The 24,620-nt window shown below is 39.9% G+C and overlaps 1 protein-coding gene across 10 annotated transcripts; it reads right to left on the reverse strand.

Annotated features, from left to right (window-relative positions):
* Positions 1–260: 260 nt before the first annotated feature.
* KCTD18 (potassium channel tetramerization domain containing 18) lies at positions 261–18,690 on the reverse strand. Of its 10 annotated transcripts, none has more exons than XM_028830967.2 (7): positions 18,633–18,690; positions 15,507–15,741; positions 13,429–13,618; positions 10,683–10,876; positions 9,541–9,635; positions 4,498–4,600; positions 261–1,929 (listed from the first exon to the last, which is right to left on the reverse strand). In XM_028830967.2, the coding sequence occupies exons 5-7, from the start codon at positions 9,572–9,574 to the stop codon at positions 1,413–1,415; spliced, it is 654 nt and encodes a 217-aa protein (XP_028686800.2). In that variant the 5' UTR covers positions 9,575–9,635; positions 10,683–10,876; positions 13,429–13,618; positions 15,507–15,741; positions 18,633–18,690; the 3' UTR covers positions 261–1,412. The 10 variants fall into 10 exon arrangements, with proteins under 10 accessions (XP_028686800.2, XP_014966180.2, XP_077813476.1 ...); XM_015110694.3 differs by having other exon boundaries at positions 13,407–13,618; XM_077957350.1 differs by having other exon boundaries at positions 18,515–18,690.
* Between the last annotated feature and the right edge of the window lie 5,930 nt (positions 18,691–24,620).

The following is a 24,620-nucleotide window of genomic DNA, read 5'->3' on the forward strand; positions in this document are numbered from 1 at the left end:
CTCTATAATAGCATTTTCAAAAGTAACTGAATATTTTATATATTCCATAGGACAGTCATGGATCTTCAATTAAGTAATCACTTTTTCTAGCAAAGTAAGCAAGCTATCTAGTTATCCAAAATTGATTTAGTTATGTCATGCTTTATCTGCACAAGAAAGCAATTTTGTAAGTGAAAACGGATAACCTAAATAAACTAATAAGTTTTCAAACTACTAAAGGGCTCCACGGCTTTAAAAAGTACAGTCACAGAAAATGCCACTTTTTATGGAAAAGTTTTATTTGATTTTGTAAAAGGTAATGTTTTGAGTATACTTACTTTACTCTTTCAAAGCAATGCAAGTACAATGATAAGCATTTGAATAAAAAGTACCCTGTTTTATGAGCTTATTTTTTAACATAGTGAAGGCATACTCTCACTGAAAGTAGAAATATGTGATCCAATTACAAAACATAACATTTAAGAATAAACACACACAACTGAATAGTTATGAAAAAATAGAGGATTAATCAAAATATTCTGTTTAAAAATATTAAATTCAAGTTATATGGAAATTTGATGCATAAAAATCATATTGTATAATCAGAATGAATCTTCAGTGGTCATTTCTGAAAAACAAATACTAACTTTAGTTAAAAAGTTAAACTTTTACTTCTCTTTTTCAAAGTATTTTCAAAACTTCACTATTCAAATTAAAATAGGATATTTTAGCAATTTACTTCAAAGACGTATTATATAATTCTTGTCCCAAGAAATCTTCTTGCGATGTTTGTAAATAAATCTACTAACAGAAAAGAGTAAGAAAAGCCAATCTAGGAAAGAAAATAGTTCAATTAAGTGAGAGTCAAAGTGCGAATTAAATCTGTGGGTTTTTTTCCTCCCCATCATTTCTTTTCATGTTGTCTTTGGAGACAGAGTAATTTGTAGGCAGCTCACCTTGATCTACATTTTCTCTCTCTAATCTCTCTTGGCTGTGATATAGTACAGGGAACCGCTAATATCACCCCCTCCATTTTGCCAGACAGGAATACCGAAGGCCAAATCTTATGACCATCCTCGGGCTGCAACAAGTAACGTTTACTTCAGCAACAAAGTGGACCTCTCTAGAGATTATTTTGTTGTACTGTCTTGTTGCCTTAATACGAATTAATCATTAAAAAAAATAAACTGAAAACCAGAAATTCAAACTGTCCATAGACAAATAATCATTTAAAAGTTGGGAAAATGAGAAATGGAGCCTTAACCACTGAAAGTCTCCCCTCCTCCATTCCTGGCTCACACAATTCCAGGAATAGAATCCTAAACATAAACCTAAGCTTCCCCTTTACTGCATTAAGAAAGTGTCACTTCTTTGCATCAAATGGGTTGAAAGCTTTGGGAGATGAACGGGAAATTTCAAGTCCACCACTTTCATCAATTTCCCTTGTCCTTCCCGTTCTCAGTCCGCACTCCCAAGGCCCGGGCAGCGTCACTGGGAAGCGGCTTGAGGGAGTTGGCCTGCCTCGCGGCCGTGGGGGTGGCCAGGGAAGGCGCGGTGGCGCACAGCGGTGTCCTCTTCAGCTTTATCACCCGCTGGGGTGTAGGCTTCTTGTCGGAAAGTAGCACCTTAGCTGGAGGTAAGTGCGTGCCTCCATTTTCAGCGCTCGCAGCCCCAAGGGAAGCCTGAGGATGCCCAGGTGCCCCTGTGCCCTCCAGGGCCGTGGTTCTAGAAGGTGCAGAGCGCTGAGCTGCCTTTCTGCGGCTACCACTTTGAAACCTGTATGCTGTCGCCCCGGCCGACGTCTGGACGGCACTGGCTGGAGACACCGTGACGGAGGCCGAGTTCTTGACTTTGATTTGGGTACTTGTGGAAGGGCCCAAAAATCTAACTGGCTTAGGACCAGTCTTACAGTTCACACCTTCGTCCTCTTCATTGAACGTTATCAGTCGCCTAGAAATACAGAAGCATGTCATTTTCCACATGTACAGTTTTAGTAACTCATGAAAACATCTCCAAAGTTTACCTTCAGCGTTAACAGAAAGGTTTTGGTCAAGAATTAAAGAGTCAAGAGGTTTATGGGCACCTACCTCATCTCTCATCTCCCACCAAGGTCAGTAAGCAAGTTTACAAAAGATTGGTCTCAATTTGAATACAAATTATGTAAACTCACACATAATATTAATACCAGCAAATTAAAATTTGGCATGTTACATAAGAATTATACAATATATCACCCTGTTCCCAAGTATCATGATGTGACCTACAGGATAACCAGAAATATCACAAATTGTTTTTCCCAGAACTGCAGTTTAAACAGATTTAGTGAAGAAAAAAAAATTTCACAATCAAATAAATATTTAAAATATTGCTTGATATAGTTTGGCTGCGTGTCCCCTCCAAAGCTTATGTTGAAATGTGATCCCCCATGTTGGCGGTTTAGCCTGGCAGAGGTGTTTGGGTCATGAGGGAGGATTCCTCAGGATTGGCTTCGTGCCCTCTCCCATGGTAAGGAGTGAGTTCTCACTCTATTCGTTCACGTGGGAGCTGGCTGTTTAAAAGCCTGGCATTTCTTGCTGTCTCTCACCATGCGACACACCTGCTTCCCTTCACCTTCTGCCATGACTGTAAGCTTCCTGAGACCTCACCAGAAGCACATGCTGGCCCCAAGCTTCTTGTACAGACTGCAGAACCATGAGTCAAAATAAACCTCTTTTCTTTATAAATTACCCAGCCTGATATTCCTTCATAGCAATGCAAAACTAATAAACTGCTGCATATCTTTTTCTCCTCCTGAAGTTTTAAAATTCATGTTAACATATTAAAGATTATGAAAAGCCTATACTAAAGATATCTGTATTTCCCAATAATTCTATAGTGAAACCTTTGATGGTCAGTAAAATTTGCATTCTTTGGAACCCATTTTGGGGACAGCTAGAATAGTCATGGACAAACCTTCAAAGATTCCAGAACTGAGTTTACCATTCATTATAAAAAGCCTACAGGGGGAACATTTTTTTAAATGACCTTAAAACTGTCAATCATTGTCAAAACCTTGCCTGCTCCTTCAGCTTCACTTCCTAAGGACCACCCGGAGCATGAAAGGTGACTGCAATCCTCTCACAGCTCTCTTACAAGTCTGCATAGCATCAGTGTGTTGTTAGAGGTGATTACAACTTAGTGAACTCCCATTCTTGGAAATGGGATCATAATAACATGGTTATTTGAAAATTGCCATCTGTAGCAAAGAATGCAAATATAATATATTCAACCCTAAATCCCTACTGAACATTTTCTCTGGTGACCAGATGGCTCCTTGGGACCTTACAAGTGCTTCTCAGTCATTGTCATCGTTATCCTGTTGATGCATCAAAAATGATGCTTCGTAAACCTGTAGAGGAAAGATAACTAACACAGAGGAGGGTCTCCGTAAACCACTCCTGCCTGCTTTGTTTTCCGTCTACATCTTCCACCAGACTCCACACTGAGGTTTCTCAGCCTCAGCACTATTACCATTTTGGTCACATCATTCTTTGTTCTGGGGGCCACCCTATGCACTGTAGGATGTTTAGCAGCATCCTTGGCCTCCACCCTCCAAATGCCAGTAGCAACTCCCACCCCACAGTGTGTCAACTAAAAATGTTGCCAAACATTGTCAAATATCCTCTGGGAGGCAAAATCACCCCTAGTTGAGAACCACTGCTCTTGACTCAAAATATATTTGCTAATTGTAGGCTCAAAAGGCAAAATAAATGATAATAAAATTATGGCTTTTAAGAAATAAGATCTGTTTTGACAAGTGATGGTTAAGTTCTAAAAACTGAATAAGCATCTCTGCATTTCAGTGAAAGACCCAGAGGGCAAACGTAAGAAAGTAGTCTGAAATTCCATAGGGGTATTCAATTAAATTGTAGAACATGTGATCAAGAAATCAGAACATCTGAAGGCCATGAATAAAACCCAGGCACTGTAAAAAAAAAAAAAAAAAAAAAAAAAAAAGTGATTTTAAATGTATTTAAAACACAGTGAAAGACAGCTGTGGAGTGAATTTAATGCTAATAATTTCATGGAACACAGGAAAATACCATTAAATAAAAGTGCTATTTGTGGCAATAGGAAACAGAAAGGAACTCAGAATAAGCCACAAGAAATTTCAAGCATTAAGTCTAAATAGATTTTTTTTTTTTTTTACTATTGTCAATAAAGCCTGGGATTTCACTTCTGTGGGGCAAAAATATTTACCACAGCATTCCCACTGTGTCCACTAGCATTTTTAGAATCACAGTCTCTCAATAAGAACATGTTACACATGCAGTTACAAAGAATTATTCCCACTTTTTACATAGTTTTGGTAACTTCATATTTACCAAGATCTATATTTTGATGGTAAGACACAATATTCAAATAGGTGATTAATAAGCTTAGTAAGGTCAAGAATTATTATTCATTTCCCCTTCACAAAGGCAGTAAAAATGTCAGCGATTAAAAAACAAAACAAATAATCAACACAGCATAGATAACCTCTTTCGAATTGGAGCCATGTGACGCAGGCTTCCAAGTAAAGGCCGTTCTTCTAGAGTCCAACACTCTATCAGCTCATGAGGCACCCGCCAGTAGCTAACACCTGGAAGGTAAAAAGAGATAATTAAGACAGCTACCATCCACTGCAAAATGCTGAGCAACACTGAGACCTGCCAGAGTCTGAGGTTCATGCCTCCCATTTGGCAAAGGGAGGTATGCACAACATGAACAGGAAGCGCTCACACGAGGAGCTAGGGCCAGGGAGCAACGCAGCTCACAACCTGGTTCAGGAAGAGCTGGCCACCAGCTTTGCACCGATTAGCTGAGAAGATTCAGCAGGTTATTATGCACACTCAGGGCAGCTGAGAGTGAGGGCTCAGGCTCCAGCAAAACCTGTGTGGGTCTGAATCTCCATCTCTCACTCACTAGTCATGTCACCTTGGGAAAGTTACTTTTCTGTGCCTGAATTTTCTCAGCTATGAAATGATGACAATTAAGATTATGTACCTTGAAGGACTATTGTGAGGGTTAAATGAGTTAATAAATGCAAAGTGCTTAGAACAGGGTCCAGCACGGACTAAGCACTCAAAAACTGTCAAGTACCTTTATTCCCAGTCACAGTCGTAGGGAGTAGTGTAAGTATTGTATAGGCGGTGGGTTGTAACACTTGCCCTGACTACTTCACTGGGTTGCTGTGACATCAAATCAGGGGAACTCTGTGAACTACTCTGAAAATGACAAGCACTGTACAAATATGAGATATCACCACCCAATAACCACAATTTCCAACAAGAATCTGAGCTAGTGAGTTAGGCAAAAATGCCATTCAAATTCATTTTAATTTTTAAATGTGTTATGTTTTTTATTAAAAGCTAAAACATGTATTCTTGAAGCCTCAAAAACATTATGCTAAGTGAAAAACACCAAACATAATAGGTCACATATCGTATTGTTCCATTTGTAGAGATATCAAGAGTAGGTAAATCCATTGAGACAGAAAGCAGACTGCTGGTTGCCAGGGGCTGTGGGAGACAGTGGAGTGGGGAGTGACCACTTAGGGGGTTCCTCTTGGGGTGATGAAATGTTTAAAATTGGATAGAGGTAATGATTGCACAACATTGTGAATGTAGTAAATACCAATGAAATGTATGCTTTAATTAATTCTGTTATGTGAATTTCCATCTCAATTTTTTTTTAAAAGCAGCATAAATATATTCACATGAAAAAAGCTCAAACAATTATGTTGAATGAAAATTGCTTGGAGTAATCTAAGTCCCAATAATGGATCTGGTGTTGTCTTCTTATTAAAGTTCTGGTAACAATAACAATTTAGCAAGCTGGACATATAAATCATTATAATAACAGACATATCTGATACTCAAATAACTCTATGATCCTCATTTTAAAACAATTAACTTTCTGGAACCACTTGATCACACTCCAAAACCTACACATACTATAAAAACATTCCGAAATCTGGTCCATTAAGTTTGCTTTTTTTAAAAGTCAGATTTATTAAGATATAATTTACATAAAATAAAATTCATCCTTTTCAGGTACACATTCCAATGAGTTTTGACAAATGGATATAGTTATGTACCCATAGTCATAATCAAGATGTAGACCACTTCTATCACCCCAAAAAGTTTCCTCATACCCCTTAGCAATCAATGTCCCCTCCATCCTTAGTTTTGCCTTTTCTGAAATGTCATATAAATGGGATCATACAAAATGCAACCTTTTGTGTCTGGCTTCTTTAGCATGATGCTTTAAGATTCATCCATGTTGCTGAATGCAGCAATGATCATTTCTTTTATTGGTGAGTAGTATTCCACTGTATGGATACACACCACAATGTGTTTAAAAACTTTCTTTTTTTTCCTGCCTATAAAGTAATTCACATCCCTTGTACAAAACCTGGAAAATATAGAAAAGCATATATAAGGGAATCAAAGTCACTCCTAATCAGAAGACCAGGAATCATTGGCTCAGGACAGACTAATATGTTTCATTCCAGTCTTTTTTCTACTCATATGATATACTTTACATTTATTTCCTGCTTTTTATCATTTCTTATCATGGGCATTCATCTGTGCAAAAAGTTATTTAAAATAACTTTAATAGCTTTATTATATTCCATTCTGTGGATGTGCCAAAATATATTTAACCTTCAATCATTAGACACTTAAAGTGTTTTCATTTTGTCCCTATTATGAAAAATGCCAGAGAACATTTCTGTTCCTAAGCCTTTGTCTGCATTTATGTCCTTAACATAGATAAGATAGATTCCAAGAAGTAAAATTACTGGGTCAAAGAATATAAACAATTTTGATGCTACTGATGTGACCTAACAACTTACTTTCCAAAAGTTACATCAATTTTTACTCCTACCAGGAATTAATGAGAGATGTTTACTCATCTGGTATATAAAAATAGCTTTTATTAAATGTATATTTCATTGATAAGGAATGAAGTTGAACCTCCTGCTACATGTTTATTTCTTTTTCTGGGAATTTTATGGTCATGAACCTTGTAATTTTTTTTTTTTTTTTTGTAGTAGTGGCTGCCTTTCTAATCAATTTTAATAAACCTTCTCTCTATTAAGGATATACTTTGTCCAGTTAATGCAACATTATTTATCCTTGTTTTTTATTAGTCTTTAAATTTTATTTATAATTTTTAATGTTTCTTGCTTTTTGTTTTGTTTTGTGTTTAACATTTATGCCTAGTGTTCCATTACTGGAACACTAAGCATGTGGGAGTTACTTATATCCTAATGCCCAAGGTCATCGCCAAGGTCCGATTGCAAAAATTCAAAACATTGCAACCTCAGGAATAAATGGGTTAAGAGGCAGGGTCTTGCTATGTCGCATAGCCTGGAGTACAGTGGCACTATCATAGCTCACTGTAGCCTCAAACTCCTGGCCACAAGTGACCCTCCTGCCACAACCTCCCAAAGTGCTGGGATTTTAAGTGTGAGCCAACATGTCCAGCATTTTTTTGTTTTAAAGTTCCTAATACTTTAAATGTTATGCAACTAACTTTATTAATCTTTGTCTTTGTGATTTTTGAGCTTTTAATTTCTTTCCCTATTAAGAAAACAATTATTTGCTTACATTTTCTTTTTTCTTTCATAAATCCATCTGAGACTATTTTGATAAATAATGAGGTTACAGTTTTGTTTTTCCTCCCAAGCATATTTCTCAACTATTTATTAAAATATTTATATCTAATACTTTTTTACCACATAGTACTTTTACTAATTTTACTGGTGTTCACCCTTGATCTCTGCTCTATTCTTATATCAGAGGCACATGCTTTTTATTATTATAAGTCTGTAGCATGTTTTACTATCAAACAGAGCTAGACTCATCCCCCTAATTACTTCTACTCCCCAAAATGTTATTGGCTACTTTACCTATTTATTCTTTCAGAGGAATTTTAGAATCATTTCTTCAAGATTCCAAAAGAGTCCCATTGATATTTTGATAGACCTATAATTTAATCTGAGAAGAACTGACATCTTTATAATATTCAGATTTCCCACTCAGGATCATGGTATGTCTCACCATTATCTCCATGTCTTCTTTTTTACAAATGGATAAATACATTTTAGCAGTTTTCTTCAGAAAAGACCTAAGCATTTCTTGGGTAGTCAGTCCCGAGGACAGTCCGAGTTATTTTACATTTCGCTTATTGCTATAGTGAATGGGAGTTTCCCTTATAATTTTTAATTGATTTATCATAGGTAAGCTGCTGATCCATGTATACTGATATTGTATCCAGCTAGTTTAGCCTACTAAATTTAGCACTTACAATATTTTCAGCTGATTCCTTGGGGTTTTCTAAAAAGGCATTATCTACAAATAACAACGACTCTTCTTCTCCTTTCCAATATTTTTTTCTCTAATTTCTGTTTCCTATCTTATGGATTTTCACAGGCCTTCCAGAACTTTGCTAAATCACAATGATGCCTCATTACGTGCTTGCAAAATGGATAAAATCGGTCGCATGCTTTTTAAAAGGTATTGATCCCAGTTTTCTGCTTCAAACTTTTTTTTTTTTTTTTTTTTTTTTTTTTTTTTTGCAGTTTTTAAAAGCTTCTTCCTCTCCTTTTATGTCTTGCTCTGTCACCCAGGCTGGAGTGCAGTGGTGTGATTATAGCTCACTGCACCTTCAAACTCCTGGGCTCAGGCAACCCTCCTGCCTCAGCCTCCTGAGTAGCTGGGACAATAGGTACATGACACCAGGCCCAGTTTTTTTACCCATTATGTGACTGGCAGTCAGTCTTTATTAGCTTTTAGGATTATCTGAGGATGGAATATGTCTTATTTATCTTTGGATCCAATTTTAGGACTTGTTACGATACTTTGCACCTATACACGGTTGTTAATTAAGAAAAAAAAAATGCTTAGGCATAGAACAGAACATGTAACCCTTCTGTGATCCTTATGAAAGTGTCAAAGCCCTTCTGAGACTCAGTTTCCTCATCTATAAAATAGGAATGGTAAGTAGTGTACAGGATTGTGTTAGGACTAAGAGATACCGAATGTAAACTACTTATCGGAGATAAAAAACAGCATTATTATTACCAACTCTCACTCTGTGGTTTGAGAAAAATGATCAGTTTTCAAAGTGTACATTTCAAGATTATTGTAATTACTTTATAAGGGCTCTTTAGATATCCTCCCCAGCATTATTTTCTCTCCCTTTCCTTGATTACATATTTTATGCTTAATTTGAAGTATTTTTCCAATGCACAGTAGATACTAAATGAACTCTTAATTAAATTAAATAAGCCTAGCTAACAGAAGCATACTTAAAGTTACTGAATTATAAACTATTAATAATACCTAGCAACTCATGGGATTTAAAGATTTGTAAGTAAACTGCCTCAGTGTTACCATGAGATGACAAATACATTGACACACTCAAAAGAATACTTTCTAAAACAAAGAAATTCAGTATTTGAGTTTACTTTGTCTTATTTTTTTTTCTTTGTAAAAAGTCCACCTGCTTCCATGAAATAAAATTGCACTGTACCTTTTCCTTCCCAAGCATCAAAGGCATCCATCATTTTCTTCAACTCCGCTACTGAATAATAGCTCCAAATGTACTGAACATTATTTCCCGCCTCTCTAGAAATATTGCAAAACATAATGAAAATATACTACCTAGGTATGGATGTATATATATACATACAGCTAATATACATTAATAAGAGCTTGTTAATTAAGGGAAAAAATACGTAGGCACTCAGTAGTTGTTCTGTGATCCTTAAGTATACATATGCTTACATAGATATACATGTACACATTATATAATACACTAACCTACATTTTGATCTCTTTTTACCATAGTAGAGTATTTTATTAATTCTACAATATACACCGTGTAGACAAATCAACACATCTTTAATATCACGTTTTTTAGAAAAATCAGTAAACTCCAATGAACTTAGAAATTACTCACCTTTGACCAGCATTATGCCAGACACTTACATATCTTACATAGAAGCATCCTATCTGTAAAGAATTCAGAAACTGATAACATATTTAATCATCTAAAAAGGCAAGCTTATATGATCCTGCATTAGTCACTAATAGTCGACCCAATCCCACCTGCCAGAGAATTTTTTTAAAAATTGCTAAGTGAATTAACCAGTGTAAATAAGATTACAGGAAAAATGTTAAGTAATAACTCTTAAGAATTTAACATGTTCAAGTCATAAACTTCTAAAGCTGGAAGGGACCAGGGAAGTGCTTCGTCATTTCTCAGAAGAAGACACCAAGGCAGGCTGGCCCTGGGTCACTCAATAGGCCTGCTGACTTCTTCTGCCAATGCTTCTGTGGTCTAGGAAGATGCCGGGCATGTGGCTTTTCTTTTTTCTTTCTCTTCTTTTCTTTTTAAGCCTCTTGGGGTAGGGGATTCTGAAGCAGACTCCCAATTGAGAACCACTGCATTAGATCATGCAGCTGGCCTGCAGCTTATCCATACTGTATGTGAAATGATCTTAATTATAATTTCCTCATGAAGCAGGCCTATCTCAACTGCTAAGATGGCTCACTCTGTCTCCTAAGAGGTGTCAATGGTCTTTTCTAGTCAAGTACATTTCATTCAGAAACACCTCTTAGAAGAGACCAAGACTTTATTTTGTTCTTTTTCACATTTAAATTTGGACATACCTTTTAAAAATGCTTTTGCTGTGAATTCTTCCTCCCAGCTGCTTATCAATAGCATCTGTTCCATCAGTTTTTGTGGCATATACACCAATAATTCTACTCTCACAGCTTGCACCAGATGTGTTAAGATAGTGGAGAACCCAAACTGTTGGTTTATTGCAGACTAAGCCATATGAATCACAGAAGTCTGTTAAAGCCTGAAGCAAAAAGTATATACAAATTTTGAATTTAATTCTAGAGTAAAATAAAAATGAATATGCTCCATTACTTTCATATAAAAGCTGAAATTCTAGCTGGTCATAAGGGAAATAAAAAGATTATAAATTTCAGCTTAGTCTTTACACCTTTAAAAATCAAACACACATTTTTTTGAATTAAATCGGGGCGGGAAGGACAATCCCAAAAAGTACCACCCAAAAACCGAACACCTTTTCATCTACAGAATCCTTTTCCACATGGACATTCCATTTTATTTCTTACTCCTTTAGTCTGCCAACATCACTTTTAATTTTATAATCTTTATGAGATCATTCCTCCACTGCCAACATCACTTTTAATTTTATAATCTTTATGAGATCATTCCTCCACTGCCAACATCACTTTTAATTTTGAAATCTTCGTATAATAACTAAAATGTAGACCTTTTTCTTTTCCCTTTAGAGTAATTTCCCCAAAATTTCCCATTTGACACAATCTTCCATTTACCTTCTACTGACTAACCCCATAGTTGGTCCCTACTTTTAGTTCCAAATTCTAATCATGGACTAACCAGATTGATTTTTCTTTTACACTGAAAGATATGAATATATAAACTCAATATCTAAACTCAATATATGCTGCCTGAACTCATTTGGCACTTATCCACCTATTCATTCATTCATTTGAATATTAAGTTCCTGCTCTGTGCTGAGCTCTAAGGTCCTGAAGATATTAACTATGAACAATGGTGAGACAGGGTCCCAGCCGTCCTAGAGTTTATAGCTAATGCAGAAGACAGACACTGAACAAGCTGCCAGCACCCTGTGTAAGAAGTGCCACCAGGACTGGGTGTGGTGGCTCACGCCTGTAACCCCAGCACCTGGGGAGGCCAAGGCAGGCGGATCACCTGAGGTTGGTAGTTTGAGACCGGCCTGACCAACATGGAGAAACCCTGTCTCTACTAAAAATTCAAAATTAGCTGGGCGTGGTGGCGCATGCCTGTAATCCCAGCTACTCGGGAGGCTGAGGCAGGAGAATCGCTTGAACCCGGGAGGCAGAGGTTGTGGTGAGCCAAGATCACACAATTGCACTCCAGCCTGGGCAACAAGAGCGAAACTCCGTCTCACAGAAAAAAAAAAAAAAGAAGTGCCACCAGTGAGACCACAAGGTGCTCCAGGGCACAGAGCAGAAGGGTTTCACCCTGTGAAGCTACCAGGGCTTTCCCTGGGAGGAACAGCTTTACTGCTGTCAGTACTCTGGACAGGTACTTTGTTGTGTTCACTGTTATATCCCAAGTGTCTGGAATAGTGCCTGACACAAAGGAGATGCCTAGTATTCACTGACTCAGTGAATGAAAATGAGGCCCTACCATGTCTTGCACTTTCATTTAATATTGCTATCTAACTCCTGTACTAGTTTGGAATTTTACTTACACATACATCTACAAGAATTCCCAACTATACTATAAACTTCAAGGGCAAAGAACGGCATGTTGTATTTCTTGGTGTTCCACACAGCCCCTTGTACAGTGCCAAACATTTCACAGGCACTTGAAATAAACATGTGTTGGCTGACAGCATGAATGTGGGCATGCTGGGTCCTTTTTGAATAAAAACCAGGAATAAAAGACGATGGAGCTGAGACTTCTGAAGATGAGCATTAACCCTCCCAACCTTCTAGTCAGGCCTCACTCTGCAGATGTGGCAACAGCAGGGAAAGACTACTGTTTGAAAATACAGTTTATGAATAACTTCAGTAGCAGAACCCATATAACTATGCAAATTCCTAAAGGGGATCTGGAACCAAACCAACTTTCTCTTCATGCTGCACTCCTAATAACCAACCACCCATCAGCTTTCTTCCTAAACGCTGACATCCAAATCAAAGAACTCAAACCAGTTCAGATCAGTTTTCACTATTAACAATTTTCTAAGAAAAAATATTTTTCTTAGATGCTCAAAAGTGCTAATTAATAACACATATAATACTTTCAATGAGACAAAAACAGGTACTTAGGATTTTCAAATCATGTAAAGATCTTTAAAATGTAATTTAAAATAGAAGCATCTTAAAAAGAGATTTACTGATCTCAAAGTGAATTAGCCAAACTAATGTTTTAAATTAGTAAAAAACTACTACACTTACTAAATCAAGTAAGATGCTTTATTATTTATCAGGATCATTCTTTTCAAAAATCATTTTAGTAAATAAAATAATACCACTATGCCCTCACATAGTATAGTATTTCTCTTAATTTAAAAAGAATTTCCTGAGTTCTATAAAAAAGCCATCAAAAAGTGCTAAATCTTCAATGAGGGATATAAACTCAATCAACTTTTGAGTGGCAATACACTTTCCAAGAACTTTGGCCTTAAAAAATGAGAAGTAGTAGTAAAGAAACATGTCTTATAAGTGTATAAAAACTATCCTGTTTCGTTAATGTGAAAACACAGGCTAAGCAAAATAGTACATATTGCTTTGTGCATCATAAATATATATATTTGAAAACTTAAAAAAAAATGCCAAGACCTTTTTAAGTTCTATATTTGACCTTAAAGAATATGTCTCCATTTCATTGGCCAAATGGTCAGACAGGCTGTACGGATAAGGGATGCCAAAGTAATCAGCCTCTTCCTGTAGGGCGATGCGGGTTTGCTCATCTGTGGGAATCTGAACTTCTCCATGAAGGTAATCCAAAAGGTATTTAAACAGACGTCCATCACGGTCAATAACACAAGCCCCTAGAAAACATTCAGTTCAAAAATGATTGTAGAGATTCTGTCAATCAATAAGATTTCAACAAATCAAACTAGGTCTGAGGACCTCTACAGTTATAAATGTTTCTTTCTCACCTGAAAGTTAACATCTAGTGTTCAAACAGGTTTATGTAATCTAAGCTAGACTTTTGGTTATTCAAACACCAAATATGATATACCAGCAACCCTCTGCTCACAAATAGGTGATATTGTAAAACAGAATCTGAATGAGTTGTGTGGGAAAATCACCTGTAGTTCTATAATACTGCACATAAGTTTGAATGCAAACATATATCACCAGGGTTGCCATGTTTGCTTGTATTGGTATACTATATATACCATGCTAGGCCAAGTGGCCAAGAGAGGCTAAAACCAAACCCACACTCTGCCCACCAAGCCATGCACCCTGGCATGGAACTGCATCTTCCTGGATAAAAGGGCACCCTTTTCTAACTTGTACACAAAGAAACTGAATGAGTCAGTGGTGGACCTTTGCATTCTCACTACCATATGGGAAAAGATATTCCGAGATCCATTTAGAACTTTGGATGCAATGACTATATTCCCACAATGGCCACTGCAAAAGCTACGGGCACCCCACACTGCTGGTAGGAACAGAAGTTTACCCCAACCTTATCTCAGCTGGACTAGAACAGGTATATGGAGATGCTCACTAAAAGAGCATGTGGGGTGCTCATCACTATGTCCAGTGTTTGCCTGTCAGCAACACTACAAACCCGGGGTTCCTCGCTCCAGGCATGCCAGATGATTGGAATCACTGGGTTAGTTCTTTTGTACCATGAGAACCCAAACTTTAAAAAAGAAGAAACGCTATGCTGGTACTACTTTATAATAAAATATTTTTCTTAGATAATTTAGCAGAATTTAAAAAAAAAAAAAAAAAAAGAAAAACCTCTGCATGAGGAAGGGATTAAGAAGATAAAATTTAGGGGCAGAGAAGAAAACTCAATCTCTGCTTACCATCTTTGCCCCAACAACCTTTCTGCCCAGGTAGATACCAAGCCCTGGGCACCAGCCACTGGTGACTTTTTTCCCCCCGTCTTTCAACTGCCGTTTAACCAGCAAAGCAACCTCCTAACACCAGGGTTATTAACAGCAGAACAGCCCCTTATGTTCAAGACTCCTCAATCTTTCTCCTCTAACACAGAACCAAGAGTGGGTCTGGGGCTCATATGCAGTGCAAAAAACCTCATTTGTATTGATGAAGTTTCTTTACAACCAGTAGTAGGTTCAGTGAGTCCCAGAGCACTGGAAGCAGAGAGCAGTCCCAGAACCCTACCTGTGTGATTTACAGTTTCTTCTGAAACCCCAGTTTTCAGTCCACTGCTCCTTAGACCTGACGGTATCACTGCACAGACTTTTTCTCAGCCATGCACATCGGCCACACAACAAGACTACACAGCTAGGCTAGGTGGCGAGCCCAACACTAATTCTGCAGTGATGATGGCTGCTCTGCTAGCAATAAGGACAGCTGCTTTCTCCAGACAAACACATTTTCTAACTTGAAGAACACAGAGAGAAGCAAATCTATTTAATCACTGTCAATATCATCACTCAAAGCTGCACAAAAGTAACACGTTTCAAAATATAGTTAATCCCCGTAATTAGGTTATGACCAGCCTTTATGAACTCTTACTTCTTTGTCAACTTTTAACAACATGATCACAGATTTTCAGAAAAAGTATTTAATTTCTCCATGTACTTAATGAATCTCCATAGAGTCCTAATGATCTCAGTAATTAGTATATTCATCTAGTACATTTCGTTGTAATTAGGAAAATCAAAGGGAATTTAAACTGGGCTCTTGTGTTAATAAATATTCAGATCATGCTTTCAGACTTTAGACATTTACCTGACTCATCTGTTTTTAGAGGAAAGCGACCACTGAACATAGATGCCAACATGGAGTCTTTGAAGCGGCACAAGGACTCCCGCCGGGCTGTGTAAGTACAGCCACCCACATTCAGTCGGAGAACATCTAGCACCTCTTCTCCTGCCTTGTGGCCTTCCATTTCTCCCCCAGGCACCTCAATTTTTGCCTCCCAACACTTTCAGAAACTTCAAAACAATGATGTCTCCGTCTCCCTCTGTAAAACAAAGGACAGTCATCCCTGCCATTTACAACAAGACACTAAATAGATAATAAAACATGACTGAAAATAAATTCCTCAGTACTGGCAATATTGAATTGAAGGATTTTATATGAGAATTTCGAGATATGCTAAGAAGTTGGAAAATGTTGGCTCAGAGGGTAAAATATAATAAACGACTAACAACGCAATCATCGCTGTTGAAATGACTGTTTAAACATGGTAATGCACTCTCTGTCACACGGCAAACAAAGGTGAGGCCTGCTTATGATCTTCAGTATTCACCTATCTTTTTAACCATGGTAAGTCTGAGGGAGCCTCTAGACTGCAGAGATCAGTGGACAGCATGGAACTGAGCTGCTAGGCTCTTCCCCTCACCGGCTCTAGAATCTTGGGCAAATTACTTATCTTCCTCTTCTATAAAATGGAGGCAGTGATGATGCCTACCTCAAAGGACTATCAGAGGAATAATTAAAAGAACATATAAAACAGCAAAAGAGCATTTAGAACAGTTCTGGCTCACGGTAACTATTCAATAAATTATAAATATTATGCATAATGATATAAATTTAACCATAAAGTGTCTACTGAGGGACTTGATACTGACTCTGGAAATGTAAGGAAATAAAGGAGCAGGAATTATTAACAATGATAACTGTAATTCTTAGGTAACTAAGGAATATATAATTTATCAATTGAGATTAGAGTTCTTTTAATTAAAAAAATTTTTTTTTTAATGAGACAGGGTCTCACTGTGTTGCCCAGGGTAGTCTTGAACTTCTGGGCTCAAGCAATCTTCCTGTCTTGGCCTTCCAAAGTGCTGAGATTACAGGCATGAGCCACCACGCCCAGCCTGAGATGAGAATTCTACATATACCAGTAGGCAGACTAGTCTAGAACTACAAATAACATATCCAAATCATCCAGCTTCTTCACTGTGAAATGGATGAAGCTTTAGGGAAGTTTTTGGTTTTGTTTGTTTGTTTGTTTGTTGAGATGCAGTCTTGCTCTGTAGCCCAGGGTGGAGTACAGTAGTGCAATCTTGGCTCACTCCCGGGTTCAAGAGAGTCTCCTGCCTCAGCCTCCTGAGTAGCTGGGACTACAGGTGCACACCATTATGCCCGGCTAATTTTTATAATTTTAGTAGAGATGGCGTTTCACCATATTGGTCAGTCTGGTCTCGAACTCCTGACCTCAGGTGATCCACCCACCTCAGCCTTCCAAAGTGCTGAGATTACAGGTGTGAGCCACTGCGCCCGGCCCAGGGAAGGTTTAAGGGTTGGATTTTTTAATCCATTCTGGAGATCACAGAACCACAGGTGACACTGTGGTGTTTTCCCACCTAGAACAATACTGTGATGAGAAAGGTACTCCCAATATTGAAAATCTGCAGTATCCACACATTTCACAGCAAGTTTAAAATGGCTGCCGAAAGGTTCAACTACATCCATGTCAATTCACTTTCACTCAGTGACCAACTAAGATCGTTTTGTAGATGCCAGCCAGTCTCCAATAAAATGGAAGGAGACCATTAAAATCTAAGGAAGACCATGTGTGTAGAACACGTTCAGCAACAGAAACCATTATGGGCCAAAGGTCCAGCCTTCCAAAACCACTTATGGATGTGACATCTTGCACTGCCTAGAAGTCCCAGGAGCAGCACTCCAAAGATCCATGTGTGAGAGCCACCTCTGAGGCATGGGATGGAACTAGTTCCCTCTGCCTCATTACTAGCTCCCTGGAATCCTAGCTATTCTTCAAGGCCCTCAGCAAACCTAATTTCTTGGATGACTGTCCCACATATCCTTCTGACCCCCAAGTTTGAATCCTTGCACAGTTCTACAAATACACTTTGTGTGTCTGTCCACATTTTACCCCACTTGTTTAATCCCTACTTTTTGATCTGTAGGCCAAGGAAGCCAGGGCCTGTGTCATCTTAGTAACTCCCATTTACTGAATGCTTATGATGTGTCAGTCATTGTAAGAGACACTTGACACACATTACCTAATTCACACAAAAACTCTGTTGGATGGGAACTACCGTCCCTGTTGACAGATGAGGACCCTGGGGTAAAAAAAGAGAGAGATGTGTACAGGGGCCACACAAGGGCTGACTGCTAGTAGGTTGTGGGGCCAGCCCCAATCCAGATCGGCAGAACGGACCCCAAGTTCCTCCTGCTTCATCCCACACCGGCTCCTTCAGCACTGTTTCACCCCTATGGCTTCTGACCCAGCCCTTTCACTCTCTAAGCATCTGTCCATCTCAAGACTTGGTTACAATAACACAGCAGCACCCCGATCCCCAGGATTTAAGAGCTACTCCTCCTACCCAAACCCCAAGCAGTCTCTCCTAAGGAGAAGAACATCACCATTCCAAGGCCACACCAGGGGGGTACTCCGCAGGCCCCATCCTCAAAAGCACCCAGTTAGGCTCCCTGCTATGTGGAAAGTGTCCAGCCCTCGGGGACAATGTCCCCCAGAGTGCGGTCCTATGATCACCTGCATCAAAACCATCAGGGACGCTTGGGAAAACGAAGACACTCAGGCCACAGCACAGAGCACCTCAGAAAGTCTGCCTCAGAAAGATTTGGGGATCTGCCCGCGAACCCCACTTTGAGAAACATCGCTCAAGGGGCTCACACTCCTCTTCCGAAGCGGGAAGAGCCGGGAGGAGCTGGGAAGCCAGAAAGCCCCGTCACGGTCTTCCGCGGCCTGGAGACCCCCAAATCTGCCCGAAGACCGAGCCTGCAGCCCGGGACGCGCGCGTTACCAGCGCGGCCCGGGCCCTTCCTCAGGGCGCCCCGCCGCCTTCCAGGCCCGCGGCCCATCCCGCGCCCGGCTCTTCCGCACCGGCAGGGTGGGCCGGGTCGGCAGCTTCCCAGACTGACCTGCGGCCCGCCAGACCCTCGGCGTGACCGCCTGACGCCGCTGGGCGGACGCGGAAGTGAACGCCTTCTCCGCTGCTCGGCAACTCCGAAAGCAGAGGGGTGCCAGCGGCGCCCCCGTGCGGCCCGGCTCTGCGGCGGCGGCGGCGGCGGGTCCGGGAGGGAGGGAGGCCACGCCCCGGGCACGCCACGCCCCCAGACTGGTCTCGCCCCTGCCGGCCGCCTCGGAGTCGGGTGGGTCTTCCATCCCAGAGGCAAGGGAAAGGCACCGCAGAGAAGGCCAGGGCTGAACCCCGCGGGACGGTCTTGTCTGTTCAGAGGCTGGTTTTACAGGTGAAGAGAAGAAACAGCCACAGAAGTTGCGATTGTCCAAGGTCACTTAATAAGTAGCAAGAATTAGGATGTTAAGTGTTCTCACCCCCAGGTCAGTGCCCATCCCTCCAAACAGGGCTGCTCAGTGCCAACGTGTGTTAATATATTGCACTTGGATAAGTCTATCTGGATAGTGTCTGCAGCTTTCAAAGCTTTTTCACACACAGCATTCTTGTTTAGTCTGTGTGACAGTGATATAAAGGGTGATATTTATTTCCCATTATAGCAAGGAAAATTGAGGCGAGAGCAAACATTTATTCAACACTTTTGTACACCTGACACTGTGCTAAGTGCTTTGCATGCACTACTTAATTTCCTGTTAACGATAACCCTAAAAGAGTTCTTCCAGTTTCTAGCAGCATCTTACCTTATGCAAGGTACTGTGCTAGGTATTTCAAGAAAAATATAACAGTCCAGTTTTCAAGGTGCTTCCCCAAAATCAAAAATTTGGGGTTCCAAATTTCCCTGACTGGCTCTTAGAAGAGAATAAGCCAAAGAGAGGTAAGTCAACCTATCCCCTTAGATATAACAGTCTTAGGAGAGAGGGAAGGTTTTTTTCAACCTATAATTATTAAGCACTAGCTATGGAGCAAGCACTGAGAGTAAAGGACTGGATGAGACAAATAATGGGCGTTCAACCTTACATTCCAGTACACCATGCAGAAAACTTGTTCTGTAAATATTTTAGGCTTTGTGGGCCATACACAACTACTCAGCTCGGCAGTTGTAGTCTGAAAGAAGGCATAGGCAAAACCTAAACAAATGAGCATTGCTAGTTCCAACTTTATGGACACTGAAATTCCAATTTCACATAATTTTCATGTGTCATAAAATATTCTTTAAAAATGCAGCTTTTTCAAACACTTAAATATGTAAAAGCCATTCTTAGATCATGGGCCAGACAAAAACAAATGGTGGTCCATGGGCCATAGTTTGCCTGCCCTTGTTCAAGTGGGAGAAACAGACGCTAAGCAAAGTGGGGACAGATAGTGATAACAGGTGCGAGGAAATCAGTGGGAATTTAAGTTGAGGGCTAGGAGTGAGAATGAGTCCACCTTCTGCAGAGATGGAGGAAGGGTATTTTAGGAAGAAGGGAGAGCAAGTGGGAAGTCCCTCAGGCAGGAAAGGACTCAGCAATTTGTAGGAAGAGAAAGGCTACTAGTAGTATGTTTGAGCCTTGGTGGGCATCAGGACAAAGGGGAAGATGAGATGGGATGAGGTTGAAGAGAGAGGCAAGAGCCCAGGCTCTAAAGTATTGTGTGGCCGTGGTAGAAGTTTAATTTGACTCTAAGCATAATGAGAAGCTATTGAAAGGTTTTAAGCAGGGAAGTGACCCGATTGATTTACTATTAAAAAAAGAAAATCACTGCAGTACTGAGATGAGAACGGATTGGAGAGGTATGAGCTGGAAGTAGATAACTATTGCAATAATCCAGGGGAGAAATGTCATAGTTCCTCCTTGAGTGGTGTTGGCAATAAAGAGAAGTGGATGGATGCAAGAGGTGTACTCAGGAGATAGACATGACATAAAATTTGTTGGTGGATCAAATACAATGTGTTAATATGGATCCCCTGAGAAGCAAACAATAGTATCAGATTAGACATGTGAGAGATTTATTGAAGGGAACGCCTGTGAGGTAATAATAGGGAAGCATCTGAGGGGAATTAGAAAAGACATTAGACAGTTTCAACCCTTGTGGAGAACAAGAAAGGAAGAGTAGGAGAAGTTGTAGATATGATACAGTTCTGAGAAAGTTTCAGCATAGCCAATGGAAAGTCTTCAAGCCAAAGTCCCCCATATCAGAAGAGTTCTGTGTCTCCCAGGAGTGGGTCTGCCTTAAATCCCTCTGCTTAGTTGCTGGCTGGGAGCAGTCAATGGGCAGTGCAGCCTGGAACATAGTGATAAATTTCAGAGGACAGCAGCTGACACATCAGTCAACAATGCTCCCTGCAACTGGAGATCTGAGAAGTACATTTTTTTCATGGCTGCCATATATGGGATTTAAGGGAAAGAGGGAAAAGTAGGAATATCTCTAAAATTGTTAATTTGAACAATGGGATAATAGTGAGTTTACCGAGTTGGTGAATTATGGGAGAGGAATAGGTTTGAGGGAAGAAATCAGAAGCTGTGTTTTGGACTACTACTAAGATTCAGATGCTTTTCAGACATGCAGGTAGAGAGATCAATTAGCAATTGAGTCAATCTGGAGCTCAGGAGTAAAATTCTGTGTTGAAGGTGGATATTTGGAAAGTATAAGCACTTAAAGCTATGAGAGTAAATGAAACCATCTGCAGAAAGGGGAGATAAATGAGAAGAGACAACATGAAGCATTGACTTCAGCATTTAAAAGTCAGGTTTACAAGGAAGAGCCAAGAGGAAGGAGGGGAATCAGGAGTGTATAGAGTTACAGGAACCAAGAGAGCAAAGTGTCATTCATATCAAATGTCACTGAGAAATCAAGGCGTCATATTTGGTATTGTGGGAGTTCTAGGTGACCTTGACAAGAGCAGTTTCAATGTGGTGGTGAGGATGCAAACCAGCCAAAAATGGGCTGGAGAGTGAATGGGAGATGGAAGACTGGATGTAACCATTTAGAGAAGACTTTGCTGTAAATAGAAGTAGAGAAGTGAGGCTGTAGTGAAGGTGGGATAAGAGTCAAGAAAAGGAGTTTTAGGATGAGAGTCATTCCAGCAGGTTATGCTAATGGAAATGATTCAGTAGATAGGCAGAGATTGGTGAGGCAGGAAGGGGAGGGAGGGGACAACTGAAGGAATGAAACACTTGGCAAAGCAAAAGGTGTTGGATCCAAAGCACAAATGAAGCAATTTTCATTTGACAAGAGCAGGGGTAGGAGGTAAAACAGAGAAGACAGATTTAAGTTCAAGTAAGTTGTAGATTTCACAGAGGAGAGATGAGAAAAGTGTAACCAAATGGCTTCTGCATTCTCCATTTAGTCTAAAGCAAGGTCAGAGGCTGAGAGTAAAGGAGATGAGGGGTGGAAAAGGTTTGAAGAAGGAGCGTAAGGTATGAATTATTTATCTCGGGAACTGAAAAGCAAACTTTCTATAGAAACTTGGTAGGATTGCTAAGAAGGGATGAGTGTCCACTTGAGGATTGTAATCATTATAACATGGATGACAAGCTAGTCATCCCAGTTATATGACTTTTATCCAGTAACATTCAGCAGCTTCAGTACAGGTGCTGAGAAAGTACATAACCCTGGGCTCAGCCAGAGTCGGGATTTAGCCAGGTAGTATGACACAAGGATTGATTACCATGATGGATCATCCATTCTAAGATGGGTAAGGAGGGAAGTATATGAATGTGGTGATGCATAGTGAAAAGGTAGTGACATTCATGGATTTGAGATCTCAATGGAGTTGAAGGACTATTCAAATAGGGATGCTAGAGTAAGTGAGCTAGAAGAATCGAAGGCAGTGGTCAGAAAGTATACTTGAATTCAAGATGCCAGAAGTTATGCAATGAATGTAATGCCAAGGCTCTGGGCTGAGATGGGGTGGAAACAAAGTTAGCAGAGATGAAAATTGTAAATAAATGGCAAGCCAGGTTGTAAGATGGGTTATGTAATGCCAAGGCTCTGGGCTGAGATGGGGTGGAAACAAAGTTAGCGGAGGTGAAAATTGTAAAGAAATGGCAAGCTAGGTTGTAAGATGGGTTATCACCATAAATAAATACAAAGTCAACAAGAATGAGTAGGCATAGAGAGAAAGATGATGAAATGGAAGCCGATGTTACCAATAATTGATGATCAAAAGAGTTATAGAAAACTGCACTGAGGAAAGAAGGAGAGATCCTCTATCCAGATGTATGCATACAGTTAAAATTACCTAGGGCTTAGAAAGACAAAGAAGGGAAAAGTGTTTGGAAGCACTATTGAGAGAAAACAGAACGCCATCCCCGCCTCCTGATTCTGGAATATGGGGGGAGTGGAAGAAAAAGTAGTCTCCACCCGAGAAGTCTACAGTGGAAGCAGGACCTCTAAGAACAGATAACTTTCAGTTAAAAAAAAAAAAATTTAAGTGATAGTAACATTTTAGCCAGGTGTGGTGGCAGTGCCTGTGATCCCAGCTACCCAGGAGGCTGAGGAAGGAGAATTGCTTGAACCCTGGGAGATGGAGGTTGCAGTGAGCCAAGATCACACCACTGCACTCCAGCCTGGGCAACAGAGCAAGACTCCATCAGAAAGAAAGAAAGAGAGAGAGAGAGAGAGAATGGTAGCATTTAAAAGTGAATTTTAAATGGCTCTGTGGAGGTGTTTGGAAGCAATGGGAAGAGTGGGAAATTGGCTTATAATAGTGGACATATCAGAAGTATGAGGATGAGGGCCCCAGGTAACAGTGGACAACTTGGGGAATTGGGACTGCTGGGGTGATTATAGAACACAGGGTCTAGACATAATGAGAAAAGTCCTGATGGTCTATTAAAGCAAGGTTCAAGCAAAGGCCAAATATTTAACTCAATAGCATTGGTATAACCCCACTTTCTGACTGCTTTCAATTGTATGGTGGACTGAGGGCAGGGAGGGTCTTATGTGGAACTGAAGCATCAGGAAAATCCTTGGGTGACAACTCCCTCCTGCAGCTCTCCTGGAAAGAAGAACAATCCTAGCTCTGGGGCACAGGAGGTTGAAGGGAAGGGGGAAAAAAAAGCAGTATATAACTCAGAACCTGAGTCACACACCTAATTAGACTTGAGACTGCCCTCCTCTTCTGGCACTGTTTAAGGTGGGAAAGATAGGTACTTGTCATGGTAAAGGAGAAACAAATAACTTTGCGACTATCCTCCAGGAAAAGATTCCCAAACCATAAACACACTCCTCCTTCAAACCCAGGACAAGGTATGGGAGAATGAAGGGTCTGGTTGCTTCTTTGTTCACAAAGGCTAGATGAGTTGGGACATTTTTCTTTTTACAATGCCTGGTGCAGAGTGTGCAGTTCCACCAAGATAACACTGACGGGACAATTTCTGAGCCACCAGGCAATAGCAGCTATAGCTGCATAAATCTGAATTTCCCAATTCATTCTCTGAAAACCACACTATAGAACAATAAAAAGATCAAACAAAACTCCAGGAAATGCATGCCACCTGCATAACTAAAAGAGAATGTTCAAATTTCAGTATACCTGTAAGTAGGAAATAAACATCCAGTCTCTACTAGCTGTGTCCCAAGATCTTGCCATAAACTTTCACAGAGATACAGTTCTGAGAAACAGAGATACAGAGCAGCCTGGAGAAAGTGAATAGAAGAGAGAAGAGGAGAGCTGTTGACAGGCCTGTGATTGATCTAAGAAAACCAGAAAAAAGAGAAAGTCCATCGTATGTGCTAACATACTGGAAAAGATTCCTAGGAGATAAAACCATTTGCTATACATGTTTTCTTAAAGTGCACATGATTCATGGGAACAGTCTATGAAATGCATTGCTTCTGGAGGTACAGAAGGTAAAAAGGACTGAGAGACACCCTTTGAATCTTAGTGAAGAGGAAAATAAGTAAAAAGAAATTTTAGTGCCAAGTAAAGCAAATGAGTTTCAAAGCTTTTTTTTTTTTTTTGAGACAAAGTCTCGCTCTGTTGCCCAGGCTGGGGTGCAATGGCACA

This window comes from Macaca mulatta, chromosome 12, assembly GCF_049350105.2.
Source record: "Macaca mulatta isolate MMU2019108-1 chromosome 12, T2T-MMU8v2.0, whole genome shotgun sequence".
NCBI lineage: Eukaryota > Metazoa > Chordata > Mammalia > Primates > Cercopithecidae > Macaca > Macaca mulatta.

Coding starts and splice junctions, on each gene's coding strand:
- KCTD18 (XM_015110694.3), bottom strand. CDS start 15,666: ATGGAAGGCCACAAGGCAGGAGAAGAGGTGCTAGATGTTCTCCGACTG. Junction 9,636..10,682: donor AGCAAAAGCATTTTTAAAAG/GTATGTCCAAAT, acceptor CAATATTTCTAG/AGAGGCGGGAAATAATGTTC. Junction 4,601..9,540: donor TGATGCTTGGGAAGGAAAAG/GTACAGTGCAAT, acceptor TTTACCTTCCAG/GTGTTAGCTACTGGCGGGTG.